Genomic DNA, 14605 nt, shown 5'->3' on the forward strand with positions numbered 1-14605 from the left:
TGCTTGTTCCAAGAAAAGAGTTAAAAATACAGGAGTTAATTCTGGTGTTTGGGCTCAGCTGAGGCCCAGTCATTTGGATTTCAACCACATATTTCTACAGCAGATGGAGCCAGTGTCAAGGTCTTGCAGATGGTGTAACATGAACATGATCCTAGTATCCTTTGTTGTATAAACGCTGAAGAAGCCTGTGATATGTGGCTTTACTGAAACCCCAGGGGATAGTTTTGCTTTGAGGTTACTTTGAAGGCTTGTCATGTTCAAGAACAGTTGGTAAACTCAGCGTTGAATTTGTAATGGATTTGTTTTATTTTCATCAGTGAATTGGTTACCTGTACCAATTTTCTTGATAGACTGATTTACAATGGACTTGGTTATTACTTGGATAAGAAAGTCTTTATTTTGATTATGTCGACTTTGTAAACACTTAAAGGTCATTTGTAGAGAATCCATTTTTTTTAGTCCTACAATTTTAAGTGGAGCATCCTTGCTCGTGGAACTTGCATCAAGAAAATATATCTCATGAAAACAGTAAATTTACTCTTCTGGTAACAACCGCTTGCAGAAATACCCACTTTTCATTTCTGTTATAATCTACTTGTGTGGAAAATACAGGAAAACACCTGCACACCATCCCCAAGATGGTGTGCAGGTGTTGGTGTCCCTCAAATGGAGGAGCAAACACCTGGCTGGGGATGTTGTCACTAACCTGGAAGGAGTCACTAAGGCCTGAGTGCCCTAAATGGCGTCAAAAAAGAGTTTATTTCTAGAGCTGAAACTAGAATCAGATAATAAAGTAAAAGGTGGGCGCTTCTCATGTGCGGAGGGACAGTCCAGAGACACACATTATGATTAAAAAAATAATTAAAAAAAAATCAATAATTCACAATACGGTTTCTAAATGTGTTAAAAACCAAAGTCTCAAGTGGGCGTCGGTGAACTGGCTTCTGGATTCCGGGATTTCCGGCAGTCTGCGAAGGCAGCGTCAGTGCTCCATCAGCCCGAGCATCCTCGCAGTTTCCCCATCAGAGAGGACGCTGGAAGTTCACTTACCGCTCCTCTGCTCCGGACTGCGGGAACTTGGACACCCCGGCGCGCCAACAGGTACGGTGTCGGGCCTCAGTCAGCGGTGAGACAAGAGACGCCAAGTCAGCCGCACCTTTTGCACATGTGCCCCCTTCTCCTCCCCGTTCCCTCACCACCACCATCAGCTGCCGTTCGCTGCTAACGCTGCCCACATAATGGGCAGGGCGCTCGGCTAGCCAGCGCTAGCAGCAGCAGCAGCCCCGGCGTCACATCTCGCAGCTTCCTGCTGCTAAAACGCTAATTGGCCTCAACGTTCGGAAAATTAGCTGCTGTAATTATTGGCAGTGGACACAGCTGACCCTATGTCGCTAGCAGCACCACTGAAGGCAATTAGGTGATACATAGGTAGAGAGGTGATAAACGTTACTACGTAAATCGTGTCTGTGAATCAAAATAAAGCCTCGTATTCACGACAGTGTTTGGAAGGGTCCCCCCCCCCTTCTTTTTCTCGTCACTCTCTTCTTTGACCGCGGGTTATACGTTTTCGTTTTGTACAACAGCTCGGGCTCGTAATTCCCGTGTGTTTTCCAGCGCTGAGCTGGCAGAAAGGGCTCACACTACATGTCACCGTCGTTTGCTTTGTTTATCTTCGCCATTTGTCCCATCCCCTCTGACCTGCATAGCTACTGGAGCAGCGGATATCTGGGATCCTGCGTATAGTCTGCGTTGCATGCAGCTCAAGGGTCGCTCGCTCTGTTGACCCTGGTCTCATCGAACGGTGACAGTCGGTAGGACGTCTGTCACAGCCGCCTGAATTGATGGAATATTTTCTTTTCTCAATTAGTTCCGATTATGAGAAGTCTGCACTAAGAATTCGTTTCATCCGTGTCTGACAGGTTAAAAAAAAGGTGCAATAGTGTGACTCCTGGAAGGTGTTAATATGATGTCATATCTCTGTTTGGTTGATCTGATGTTGTGCAATATTCATGTAACCGATCTATTTTGTAAGTAAAATGCCCAGAAATCTCGAAAAATGATTTTAAAACACACCATCAGTTTTGTGATGTCACAAAGGGAACTAATACTGTTTCCAGGCTCATGTTAACACCCCCAGCCTGAAGGTGGGTCCACTTTGTTTTCGTCCCCTTCCTAGTATGTGGACGTTTCAACAAAGCATCATCGTTTAAGCAGGAGGGAAGCTTAAAATAAAAAAGCTACGAAAACTCTGTAAACTGGGCTAAATTAAGTATTTTCTGAATATATGCAGAGTTTTACCTAAAAAAAAAAAAAAGAAAAGAAGAAAATGGCTGTTCCACTGGGGTCTAGGATGAAAATTATAATAACAATGATGATAAAAATCCATATACACTGCTTAAAATGTTTTACTCGTATCTCTGTAATTGATTGTGCAACATTACGTATGTTTCTTTTTTTCATGCATTTCTTTAAATATTAGCTTTATGGCGTTACTGTACTTCTTGTGAAATGCACAGTGCATGACAGTGTTTTAGAAAGCAGTAAATCGCCAAGGTGTTACGCATACTGCGGGGTACCTGAAGTGCTCAACCTTTACGACGGTTAATCCAGAATGCTGGCACTTGTGACCCACTCAGACTCTTATTACGACCAGGGGATCGTGTGGAAATGTGCGTTTAAGTGCTGAAGTGAGAAAACCAGGGCAGCACACCGGGGTCGGGTCCGGCGTCACAGTTAGCCAAACCTCCAGGCATTATTCATCAGCCATTCGTGGAGGAAAAAAATCAATCCCCTCTTTGTGAAGTGGCAGCAGTTATTGCTTTAAATGATAGAAGCGCTCGCTGCCTGTCAGCCTGGTGCTGTTTAAATTCTCCTTGTTTCCAGCCAATGCAGATTTTTAAAGTGACGCGTAGACAATGAGCGTGTTTGAAGCTTCTCTTGCAAGTGCGAATGTGATTGATGTGTTTTGGCTTGTTGGTTATTTTTTTTTTTTCCTCGCCTGACACAAACACATTTTCTTATTCGTCGTCATTGCTTTGATGAATCATCTCGATGATCATCTCGCAGTCCCTTCGCAGCATTCGTTCTCTGGGGGTCAGGTTTGGCATTGCCTGCTGCCGCTTCTTTGCACAACTGAGGAGCACAAACAGTTGTCAGAGTACAAACCGTCGTTTTGGGCTGTTTACCTTCTTCTTTTTGCCTGTTTTTTCCCTATTGACGGCTGGCACGTCGTCTAAGCTGCTGCTTTTAATGAAGAAATTCTGTAAAATAAGATGTGTTGTGTGTTTAATGTATTTTGTGATATATTTTTTTTTCCTATTTGTCCACAATACTTTCTTTGCTTTGTTTGATGCCATTTTTGTATGCTGTCAAATGCATTCTAGCCCTTTATGTTTTCAGGACACTTCTGGCATTCAAACTGAATTTGTTTGTGTGTCTTGCATTTTGTCAAATATTAGCACAAGTTAGCAGCTTAACAAGGCGAGTGCTTGTGTTTTTGCATATCGTTTGCATTTTCTCCCGAGCCGTTTCCCGTCGACACGCGTTCCTGTCGCTCAGCGTTGACCTGCAGGGCGGCGCCTGTGGGTGCAGGGTTGTTGGCTGAAGATTTTGCGAACGGGAGCCTAAATCCTTCCCTCTTTCCCTCTTGTCCTTCCCTGCGACCTCTCCTGCCCTTCGCACCGCTAGTCGAAGTGGTCATGGCCGAAGCCCACCAAGCGGTTGGCTTCCAGTTCAGCGTCACGCAGGAGGGCGTGGACGTGCGGCTCTCCCACCAGGCCCTCACTGAGATCTACCTGTCTGGAGTTCGCTCCTGGAGGAAACGCCTCGTCCGACTCAAGGTACCTCCACCCTTCACACTCGCTTGTATCTGGTGCTTTTTATTCATTGTTCAGTTTTTTCAGAAATATTGTGCACGAATGAAGAAAAAATTGACGTGTTAGCTATAAATGCCTAATTTTTTTACAAAGGAATGTTTCATCCACGACTCAAGTGGAGCGACCTCAGTCAATTTTCTAAATAAATATATAAAATAATGCTAATAATGCTAATAGATGTAGCTGTTAACCAATGGGAAGGATCAGCGTCATTTGTGACATCATGATTATCATTTTGATCTAAGTAAAGTAAAGCAAAGTAAGAGATGGTTTCCTAATTTCATTTCAGGTAAAAAGACCCATTGTCGTTAAAATAAATATTGCTAAAGTACACTTTGCCTCACCGTGGGGCATTTAAATATGGCAGTTGAATTTTTAATTAGCCGTTGAGTGAAACAGCCTGGAACCCAAAGCTTGTTGCAAACAGGGAGACTGGGATTAACAGTGCCTCTGTGTGTCTTTGTGACACCACCAGAACAGTGTGAAGACGGGGGTCTACCCTGCCAGCCCATCCTCCTGGCTCTTTGTGGTTGTCGCCATCCTGGCCACCGTGTACACTCGCTCCGACCCCTCCATGGGACTCATAGCCAAGATCCAGGAGAACCTGCCAATCAGGTAACAGCTCTCTTGACTCCAGTGAAAAGTTTCTTTTAATATAACAGCCACCTCTTGATGTTGTAGCTTCTTTCTGGGATGTTTTTCTTGAAAATATTTTCCTGCATCTGTCTTCCTGTTGCAATTCTCTCTTCCCCACTGATGCGAAATTACTTTCATGTTGTTTTTATTACCTCTCTATACTCTTGGTTCCTCTTCTCGAAGTATGTGCACATTTATCTGGAAATCAGCCCTGCATGCCAACACAGTGCTAAATATTTAATCACTGCAGCACAGGTGAGACTGTGTGTCGTCTCAATGCAAACCTCATATAAGCCAGCCATTCTTTTATATCCCTTCTCTCTGTCGCCCCCTACAGACAATCCATGAGCACGCAGTGTCAGGTGTTGGTGTCTGCCGTGCTCTTCAGCACCATGCTGTGGCTCCTGCTCATCTTCACCATGCGCATGGTCCTCAAGCAGCTCCTCTCGTACCACCGCTGGATGTTTGAGCCGCACGGCAAGATGTCCACCACAACCAAAGTCTGGGTGGTCAGTCTGATTGTTGTTGTTGTCGTTGTTGTGGTTCTTCCAGAGTGTGTTTTTCTGTTTTTATCTCTGTCTTGTGAAGTTTATTCTAGATCTAGATATAGGTTTTTCAATTCCTTTTTACGAAGGATTTTTGCACACAATTCTTTTTTCTGTCAGGCGCTGGTGCGGATCTTTTCTGGCCGGAAGCCTCTGCTCTACAGCTACCAGGGTGTGTTGCCAAACCTGCCGGTTCCCGCCATCAAAGACACAGTGAAGAGGGTGAGACGTCACACGGTAGAGAGAAAATGACACCAGGCCCGACAACAGATGGAGCACGTTCTGACAATCACCGTTTCCTGCTTTTGTTTTGTACAAGCGTCCCTTGGAAATGATCCCATTTAATGTTTAACTGGCCTAGCAGGACGGTGGCACGGTCGAATATCCACCAGTTTTTAAATACATCTACGTTTGGCACCATATAGTCTGGTTTTGTTGTTGTTCTATGCTGCACCTCTCAACAAGGGGATTTGTGTTTTGTTTGTTGTTGTGTTGTCTCGTAGTACCTGGAGTCGGTGCGTCCGCTGCTGGACGACACTCAGTACGAGCGTGTGAGCAAGCTGGCAGCAGAGTTCGAGAGCAGCCTTGGCAACCGCCTGCAGTGGTTCCTCAAGCTCAAAGCTCTCTGGGCTTCCAACTACGTCAGTGCTCCGTTTGTTACTCTCACGCTCCATGCATGACGCTGGTGTTAGACACACTCGGCTGGCCGGCTCACCAGAGGAGATTTAAAATTCCATAAACAATGCATATCTGCGCCAGGCTCTTGAATTTTTAAGTTGGTTGAATGTGCGGAAAGAGCGGCGATATTTGCTTTTCTCCACCAACATCAGTGTGTGTGTGTGTGTGTGTGTGTGTGTGTGTGCACGCTTGCTGTTCTTCTTCTTCAGGTTAGCGATTGGTGGGAGGAATATGTGTATCTCCGTGGACGCAGCCCACTAGTGGTGAACAGCAACTATTACATCATGGTATGAAGACATTTATATCCCGTTCTGTTGTGTAATGACATATCTGGCCCAGCAGTCTGTGGCCCTTCATTTGGATTTTATGGCTTTTGGAATTCATTTTGTTCATGATTTGTTCATATTTAGTGAAACAAATGTAGATTAATGGGATTCTCTGCCTTTGGGTTTTCTACAGTTTCTCCCCATTTTTCTTTGTTCTTTCCTGCCCAAACCTGACTCTCTCTCTGTCTCCTCCCTCCCCAGGACTTCTTGTATGTGACACCCACCCCTATCCAGGCAGCCCGGGCCGGCAACACCATTTACGCCTTGCTCTTGTACCGAAACCGACTCAACAAGGAAGAGATCAAACCCGTGAGCTCAGTTCTTCAATACTGACAAACGTCACTGGTTTCCATGTTTGTGCGTCTTGCCAGATGGCAGCGTGCGCCTCTCTGATGTGTGACGTGGACGTGAATACACTTCCCTCATGTTCTCTCATCTTCTTCTTTTTTTTAAACTCCCCCTAATCTGTCCGCCACTTGCTTTAATTAAATCTCGTTTGCCTTCCACTTAAATATACGCACATTATTCCTTCCCCACTTTTGCTTAATCCTCTGTTGGCGCCACCACTTCGCTCCCCGCTTCGCCCTCGTCTCCGTTTCCCAGAGCCAAATTCCGGGCACTGGTGTTCCTCTGTGTTCGGCTCAGTGTAAGAGGATGTTCAACAGCACTCGCGCTCCGGGAGAGACGACCGGTAAAGGCAGCGACGTTCACACACGCGGGGGACTAGACAGACCGTCAGAGGGCTAATGTGGGAGATGGGCGATGCTGACTCAGGATGAGGCATCACTGAAGGTGTCCAGGAGTCTGTGTGTGCTACAGAAGACAGACTGTGTGTGTATTTGCCGGTGTGAGTCATCCTGGTTGTCTGTTATGCATGTCATCCGCTGGTGTGGTCTCAGGTCTGTCTGGGTCTGCTGGGAAAGAAAAATGCTCAGTTTCGTACTAATGTCTTGTTTCTTCTGCCGACACGTTTTGATTTTCCTTCTTCTCCTCCCTCCCCTCCCCTTGTTTTCTGCTCTGGTTCTGTTTGGTTGTCTTGGTTTCTTTCCCTCCTCCCTCTCTCTGCTCCTGCTCCTGCTCTTTACTTTTTGCGCCCTGCTCAGTGGTTGTTGAGGTCTGCGGTTCCTTGCTGCTCCTATCAGTTTGAGCGGATGTTTGACACTTGCCGAATCCCCGGGACGTTAACAGGTAGTCTTTATATTTTCACGCGGCGGGACAAGTCTTTGTGTTTGAGCTAAACTTTTCAAACAGCCTCCTCACAAAAAGACCATTTGCACATGTATAATATTATAATTACACTCCTTAATCCTAATTAGCAGATAAAAGAGAAGACAGGGGATAGAAAGTGTTTCATGCAGTGATTTGATAACGAGTACAAAGGGGTTCAGGCCACAGGACATACACAGGATTTAATATTAAATAAAAAGTAACAATTTGTCTGAAATTACTGTGCTTATGATATTTAATTGATATTCTTAAAGGTCCCAAATTATGCAAAATTACTTTCACATGTTTTTTTTCACGATAACATTTGATGAACTCCCCAGACATAAAAAAAAACCTAGTTCACTTGCTTCACTTTTCCATAAGTGTACAGTTCTGGACAGTTGCTCATCGTGATGTCACAGAGGGCACTTACACCTCAGTCTCAGGGTAGTGACAAGAGCAGTAATTATAATGTGTTGCTAGACAGCCAGTCAGTAGTTTCCCCAACGTCCCTGCTTGGCTGCTCCACTTTCATGAAGTGTGTGCTGAAACAATCAGCTCTCGGTGATGTCACAAAGGGCATCGGTTAAAAAAGCGCACACCCCACAATCTGCGCCATTCGTATTGAGGACACTGTCAGGTGGGCTTTCTTAAAAAATGGCGGCGCAAGATTGTTACATATTCTTATGAGGCTAGAAAAAACTAATTAGTTTTATTGTACTGTGAGTATACAATTTTATTTATGTATTTCTGGGCAGTATGTATGAAATATAAAAATATCAAAATCATAAATCAAGCCAAATTTTACACATTGGACCTTATGGGACCAAAGGTCACTCCTATTAATGATTTACTCATGTCTCTTCATTTCTGTCTCTCCTTCGAAAGACACTTTGCAACACGTGCAGGACAGCGAACACCTGGCGGTCTACCACAAGGGGCGCTACTTTTGCCTGCGGGTTTACCACGCGGGGAGACTCCTGGCCCCCAGGGAGATAGAGCTCCAGATCCAGAGGATCCTGGACGAGCCATCGGCTCCGTCCAGTGGGGAAGCCGAACTGGGGGCCCTGACGGCTGGCGACAGGTCGGTTTGACGCGCCTCGCGCGCCTCGCGCGGCCTCGCCGTCCTTCTCATCGAACTCTTCTGACCCCAGAACCGCCTGGGCCAAAGCCAGAGCGAAACACTTCAGCAGCGGAGTCAACAGAAGCTCCCTGGACTGCATTGAGAAAGCCGCCTTCTTCGTGACGCTGGAGGAGGACGAGCACGGCATGCTGGGAGACGACCCCGAGGCCAGCGTGGATCGCTATGCCAAAGCGCTGCTGCACGGGAAATGTTACAACTGGTGAATTTTTTTTCCCCTCTCAAAGACATCTACGCATCTTGAGAGAGTGGGTCCTGTTTTTTTTAAATGAGTGATACAGTTTGGGATCCGTCCCGCAGGTGGTTCGACAAGTCCTTCTCTGTGGTTTTCTACAAAAACGGCAAGACTGGCCTGAACGGAGAGCACTCGTGGGCCGACGCGCCAGTGCTGTCACACTTATGGGAGGTGAGGAAGGTGAAAGAGGGAAGGAAGAGCGTCGGTCTCGTCTGATTCAGCGAGTGTCACTCATTCTCGCAATATATGTGTGTGTTTGCGTGTGTTTCCCAGTGGGCAATGGCCACCGAGTGTTTCCAGCTGGGATACAACGCAGAGGGTCACTGCAAGGGAGAAGCGGACTCATCAATACCGGAGCCACAGAAGCTGAACTGGGAAATCCCAGCAGAAGTGAGTGGAACAATCGATGAGTGTCTGCAAGAGTGAGAGAAAAAGAGTGCAAGAAGACGCTGGTGAGAGCAGAAAGGAAGGAAAGACAGGAGGCCGAGTTGGAGGTAGCTGAGGTCAACACGTCTGGGTAGAAGGATGCTGTGTGTGGATGTAGTGAAGCAGGACATGAAGTCAGAAGTAGAGGATGCACAGGACTTAGACTCTAGATCTAGGCCGGGCATGCTCAAAGTCCGGCCCGCCAACTGATTTTAAGTGGCTTTACTCGGATTTCTTCATAAGTCGCCACCCAGTTTTACTCCATTTTATTTTTTTAAGCAGCAACAGGATTTCCTCTTTGAAAACCAGCCAATTGAAGAGCCAGTGCCACTTTGTTGCTACTTCATCTCTGTAACTGTGTGTGTGTGTTTGTGTGTGTGTGTGTGTGTGTGTGTGTGTGTGTGTGTGTGTGTGTGTGTGTGTGTGTGTGTGTGTGTGTGTGTGTCAGTGTGAGGAGCAGATCTCTCAGTCGCTGGCGGCGGCCCAGGCGCTCGCCGACGATGTGGACGTGCACGTCCTCATCTTCAGAGACTTTGGCAAAGACAAGGTGAAGAGGTGTCGCATCAGTCCAGACGCCTTCCTTCAGATTGCGCTGCAGCTGGCCTACTACCGAGTGAGTCACTCCCATCCATTCCCCCATCTCACCGCCTGGTTGGGGCTTTGTAGAATCTCCCTCATTGATGTTGTGGGTTTCTGTGTCTGTGTTCCAGGACCGGAGGAGATTCTGTTTATCCTACGAGTCATCCATGACCCGTCTCTTCAGGGAGGGCAGGACTGAGACCGTTCGCTCCTGCACCAACGAGACCTGTGCCTTCATCGAAGCGCTGGAAGGAGGAGAGGTCAGATCAGACTGTTTTTTAAAAAAAAATATATATATTATTATTATTATTATATTTTAAGAACTCCTTCACAGCTTTAAAGTTTGGTTCTTCAGCTTTTAACTCGTCGCTTATTAGTAAAAAAAAAAAAAAAACTTGTTTGCAAACGATTGTGACTGCATTCTTGATTTCATTTCATTTTGATTTAACAACAGTGGCAACTTTTCATATTATGACCAAGTTTTATTTTACCCCCCCTCCCCCCCTCAGCCTGCGGAGGTGTGCAGGCGTTTGTTCCGCATGGCCTCTGAAAAGCACCAGTGTCTGTGCCGCATGGCGAGCACTGGCGCCGGCGTCGACAGACACCTCTTCTGCCTCTACGTCGTCTCCAGATACCTGGGGGTGGAGTCTCCCTTTTTGAAAGAGGTTCCACGACTTTCCTCTGTTTCTCCATGAATATTCACTCTTGCTGCGTGCTTTAGAGCCAATGCAACATCAACATCGACTAACTCTCGCTCTATCTGTGTGTGTGTGTGTGTGTGTGTGTGTGTGTGTGTGTGTGTGTGTGTGTGTGTGTGTGTGTTCCAGGTTCTGTCTGAACCCTGGCGGTTGTCCAGCAGTCAGACTCCCTACCAGAACATGGAGATGTTCGACATGGTCAACCACCCAGAGTACCTCTGCTATGGAGGCGGCTTCGGGCCGGTCGGTGGATTTACTTTGCCCAGTTGTTTACATCACCGCAGTATCGCAACCTTTAAGGTCCCATATGAGGCCAAGTTTGCTTCACCAGTGCTGTGTGTACCTGTCATTGAACCCAATGAAGTGAGAAGTAAAGTCCAAACGTTAATTCATTTGGCTGCTCCACCTTTCAGAAAGTGTGTGCCAATACAATGAATGTAATCCATCTGTGATGTCACAAAGGGCACTTGTTCCTCTCCCAAGCTAGTAACAGCTCCCTCAGAGGGTTTTAGCTCCTCCCTCTGAGACATCCTTGTTTTTAATCCCCTCACAAACACAAGGATGGGTCTTAGCAGGAAACTTAAACAGTTTTTGCAGGCGGCTGTAAACACCAGGCTAAATACGCTGTTTTGTTTTGAGAGGTCTCCAGTGCCCCTGGCTAATTAACAGTGCAAGACTGCTCCATTGAGATGATAAGAATAAGGATATTAAATCACCCATACAGGACCTTTAGGTCTTTTGTCATTGTAGAAAACACAGACTGCGCTGTTGTTTCGTCAACACTGCCACTTTTTTTGTGACTTTTTGTTCTCACATTACAACTTGTGTGCTTCTCTGTCAGGTGGCTGATGACGGTTACGGGGTTTGTTACTTGGTGCTGTCAGGAAACGTTTTTACCTTTCACATCTCGTGCAAGAACTCCTGCCCTGACACTGTGAGTATGATCATTAAAATCACTGTCAATCAAATCACCCTGAACTGAAAACGGTGCTGCGCAAACACTGGAACTGTATTCAAAACAAGATGAAAGTTCTTCTTAGTGCTATAATTGTTATCTACTTGTTTCCATGGATTTGGAGAATACAAGGGCACTAAACTCAGATACAGGCAGTGCAACTTATCCTGTTGTGGTAACGCGTCTCATTTGACCTCCCGTAAACACTTTCAGCGTCTCTCACTGTGCTTCTCCTCCAGGATGCTCGTAAGTTTGGTGCCCAGATTCGAAAAGCTCTTCAGGACTTGCTGCAGCTGCTGAGCCCGAGCCAAAAAACTCCCAGCAAGACAGAAGAACGTTTGCCAGAGGTCAAGAAAGACCTGTAAGTGGCAACTCAGGGAAAAAAAAACCTCTTGAAATCTGAGAAGCGAGGAAAGGTGACTCCACCTTCGCCTCATGCATTGGGAAATTTTTATAGCAGAGTGGCGAGGGTGACCGACACAGTAGAGGTGATGTTTTTACATTTGCATCTAGTTTGTGTTTGTATGTTAGCCGTGTGTGTGTATGTGTGTGTTGCGCGCGTGTGTGAGGGCGCAAGTGAGAGAGAGAGAGAGAAAGAAAAGATTTATATACTAACAAACTGAATGAGTGTGAAGTGAGTTTGTTTTTAGGAAGCAAACCAAAAATAATGACATTAGTGCGGCACAGTTTGATTATTTAAAAAAAAAAAAAAAAAACATTTTGTTGTCATTCCAGTGAGGAAAACATATTTATGCCACATATTTTCTGTTGAATTAATTAGGAAAATGCGTGTGTGAATGGTTGACTTTGAAGGCATGGACTGCTTGGAGTGTTTGGTGTGAGTGAGGCAAGTTGCCTTAAAGCCCAAATCACAGAACACAGACACAGAGGCCCGAGTGAGCAGCAGCACCAGGGTTTTTTTTTTTATTGTCCCTTTGGCTGGTTTGGCTGAGTCTTATTTCTATTTAATTGCTGTATAAATATACTTTCTATCAAAACATATATCTATGATTGTGTTGCTGTACTGGGAGTGCCACACTGTTCACACCTGCATTGTGGTTCACATAATATTCCGCTTACTAAGGCACAGCTGTTATGTTTTTAAAAATATTTAAAGTGTACAATATGTGGATCAGCCAGTCTTTACTGTTTGCACTTTAAAGGCCCCATATTATCCATTTCAGATCTTGAGTTTTCATCCCAGACTCCAGTGGAGGAGCCTGGCAAAGCTTCTGGGGAGTTTACTGACAGGATACCAATACATTTAACTGCTTGAAAACTTTAATTGAGCATAATATGGGACCTTTAAAACCAGTGAAAAGCTGCAACTTCGGCATTCTGTTCCGTCGTTTTTCATGCTGCTTCCTTCTTCTCCCCTTCTATTATTGCCATTGCTGTTGTTTTATTTTTACCTTTGATTGTACTGTTATTGTCTGCTTTTTAAAATGCAGTATATCAAGGGGACAAAGTAAAACAAAAAAATAATAAAATAAAAAGTATTAGATGGCTCTTTTTGTGACAATAATCTGTGAATGTAATTGAAACGTAATCTATAAATTCAGAGGGAATCAATTAGAATTTCAGTTTAAGGTTCATGCAAAGTATAAACTTTCCAATGTGCATCATTTACACATATAAAGACACTGACATTGACATATTATAATTGTCTTGCAGAGTTTTAGGGGAGAGAATATTTTGCCTGCAGTTGCTGCCATCAGCTCTTTCTAAAGGCCTTCAAGCTCTTTTAAAAGAAAAAAAATATTTTGTTGTGTTCTTTTTTTATACAATCAGTCAAATGAATGAGCGAAAACAACAGAACAAACAAAAAACAACTTGATTTTAAACAGCTAAGCACCTGTTGTTTCCAGGTGTGACACACGTATGTTTTCCCCCTTCAGAGGCCCTTACAAAATCGTATGAATATTATTGATAAGTAAAGGTAAAGAGACAAATGATGAATTAATCTCGCTTGTGGAAAACCTTCCCATCGGGCTCGACTCTCCACTGAAGCTTGACCTTGTCGTACTTGTTTTGGATCTATTTGAGAGTTGACAAAGACAACATGTTAGTTGTAAATCTCTGACTCACAAACAACCTTTTTCTCTCTCCCCATGAAAAGTCAACCTCGCATAAAGCCGAGACTCACTTTGCTGAGAATGTCGTCAGTCAGCGCAGAATCGCTGAAGGAGGAGAATTTGGAATTTGACTTGAATTGCAGCCTCACAATGAACTTCATGGATTTCCTTGCTGTTTTTTTTGTTGTTTTTTTTTTTAAAGAGAAATCATATGTGCCCTCCGTTAGTAGATCTCGTTGAGAAATACAGTACATTATAAAGGAACAGAAAGTGCACATCGGAGACGCAGATAAAGCGTTATTTACCGTAGCAGTAGAAGCACATAAGCTTATTAGCGCATCCTCTGTCGTACCATTTTCCTAATGAGGTGGCCAGAACACACCATCCGTCCTTATTTGGCTGAGTCCTGTACCAGTTATGGAAGGAGCTGTAGGCTCCGTCAGACGATCTCACTTTACTTTTGAATAAGCCGATCCAGAAGAGGGGGTGACTCTCCTCCTCCTGTTGGCCGATCAGCTGCCGCACGGCCTCGTTCTCAGCCGGGCTCCTCGCGCTGGCCAGGTCTGCGGCGTGCAGCCTGCAGTAGGCCTGGGCGCCACTCCAAGTCTTCACCTCAGGCAGCACGGCGAACATCCCGTCGGCGCCATCTGCAAGCGCCGCGAACGTAAGGTGAGACTGCTGTGTGGTGGGAGGGGAAAGGTGAGGAAGGCACAGCGGAGTGAAAGTGGAAGAGATCGAACTGATCTTCTCCGAAATCAAAGGATTCGACACCTTGAAAATCTTCGTCAAGCTCCAGAAATTGATTCCCTGAGTAAAAATGGAACCTGAATATGCAATTTCAGTGATGGTTCAAACAGAATGTACTGTGTTATTAGGGTTAGGGTTGGGGTATAGTGTATTATAAATTATTAAAGGGCATGCTAATGTTAGACATAGAGGAAAACATATGACCATCCCTGTGATCATTATCTTATATTTAGTAGATGCTATACTATGCTACTCTATCAATAAAATAATAATAATAATAATGATAATAATATTAGATTGAGGAGGAGGAAGTTATTATTTTGCAGAAAAAGTGTGAACTAAGTATATTTGACTGCCAGTGCTTGAGAAGTGCATTATTGGATTATATAATAATGTTTTAACTCTCTATAAAATATTTATTTATTAATTTATGTCACATGACCTGCCATGTGATACTGCACTGCCACTAAAATTAAAAACTAA

At 44.9% G+C, this 14605-nt stretch overlaps 2 protein-coding genes across 3 annotated transcripts; one reads left to right on the forward strand and one right to left on the reverse strand.

Annotated features, from left to right (window-relative positions):
- Window positions 1-951: 951 nt before the first annotated feature.
- On the forward strand, window positions 952-13561 carry LOC142893618 (carnitine O-palmitoyltransferase 1, liver isoform-like). 2 transcript variants are annotated; one of them, XM_076034391.1, is made up of 19 exons: window positions 952-1101; window positions 3688-3839; window positions 4351-4490; window positions 4849-5020; window positions 5177-5278; window positions 5560-5697; window positions 5944-6021; window positions 6262-6369; window positions 6664-6751; window positions 8155-8350; window positions 8421-8609; window positions 8708-8813; window positions 8916-9032; window positions 9517-9681; window positions 9779-9907; window positions 10157-10312; window positions 10475-10588; window positions 11187-11279; window positions 11540-13561. In XM_076034391.1, exons 2-19 carry the CDS (start codon window positions 3699-3701, stop codon window positions 11663-11665), a joined length of 2358 nt encoding a protein of 785 aa, XP_075890506.1. In that variant the 5' UTR covers window positions 952-1101; window positions 3688-3698; the 3' UTR covers window positions 11666-13561. The 2 variants fall into 2 exon arrangements, with proteins under 2 accessions (XP_075890506.1, XP_075890507.1); XM_076034392.1 differs by lacking the exon at window positions 6664-6751 and adding an exon at window positions 7164-7248.
- LOC142893622 (pulmonary surfactant-associated protein D-like) lies at window positions 13206-14347 on the reverse strand. Its single transcript, XM_076034400.1, has 3 exons — window positions 13681-14347; window positions 13447-13547; window positions 13206-13337 (listed from the first exon to the last, which is right to left on the reverse strand). The coding sequence occupies exons 1-3, from the start codon at window positions 14006-14008 to the stop codon at window positions 13260-13262; spliced, it is 507 nt and encodes a 168-aa protein (XP_075890515.1). The 5' UTR covers window positions 14009-14347; the 3' UTR covers window positions 13206-13259.
- Between the last annotated feature and the right edge of the window lie 258 nt (window positions 14348-14605).

This window comes from Nelusetta ayraudi, unplaced genomic scaffold, assembly GCF_046127955.1.
Source record: "Nelusetta ayraudi isolate G7.1 ecotype Tasmania unplaced genomic scaffold, CSIRO-AGI_Nayr_v1 ptg000042l, whole genome shotgun sequence".
NCBI classification, from domain to species: Eukaryota; Metazoa; Chordata; class Actinopteri; order Tetraodontiformes; family Monacanthidae; genus Nelusetta; species Nelusetta ayraudi.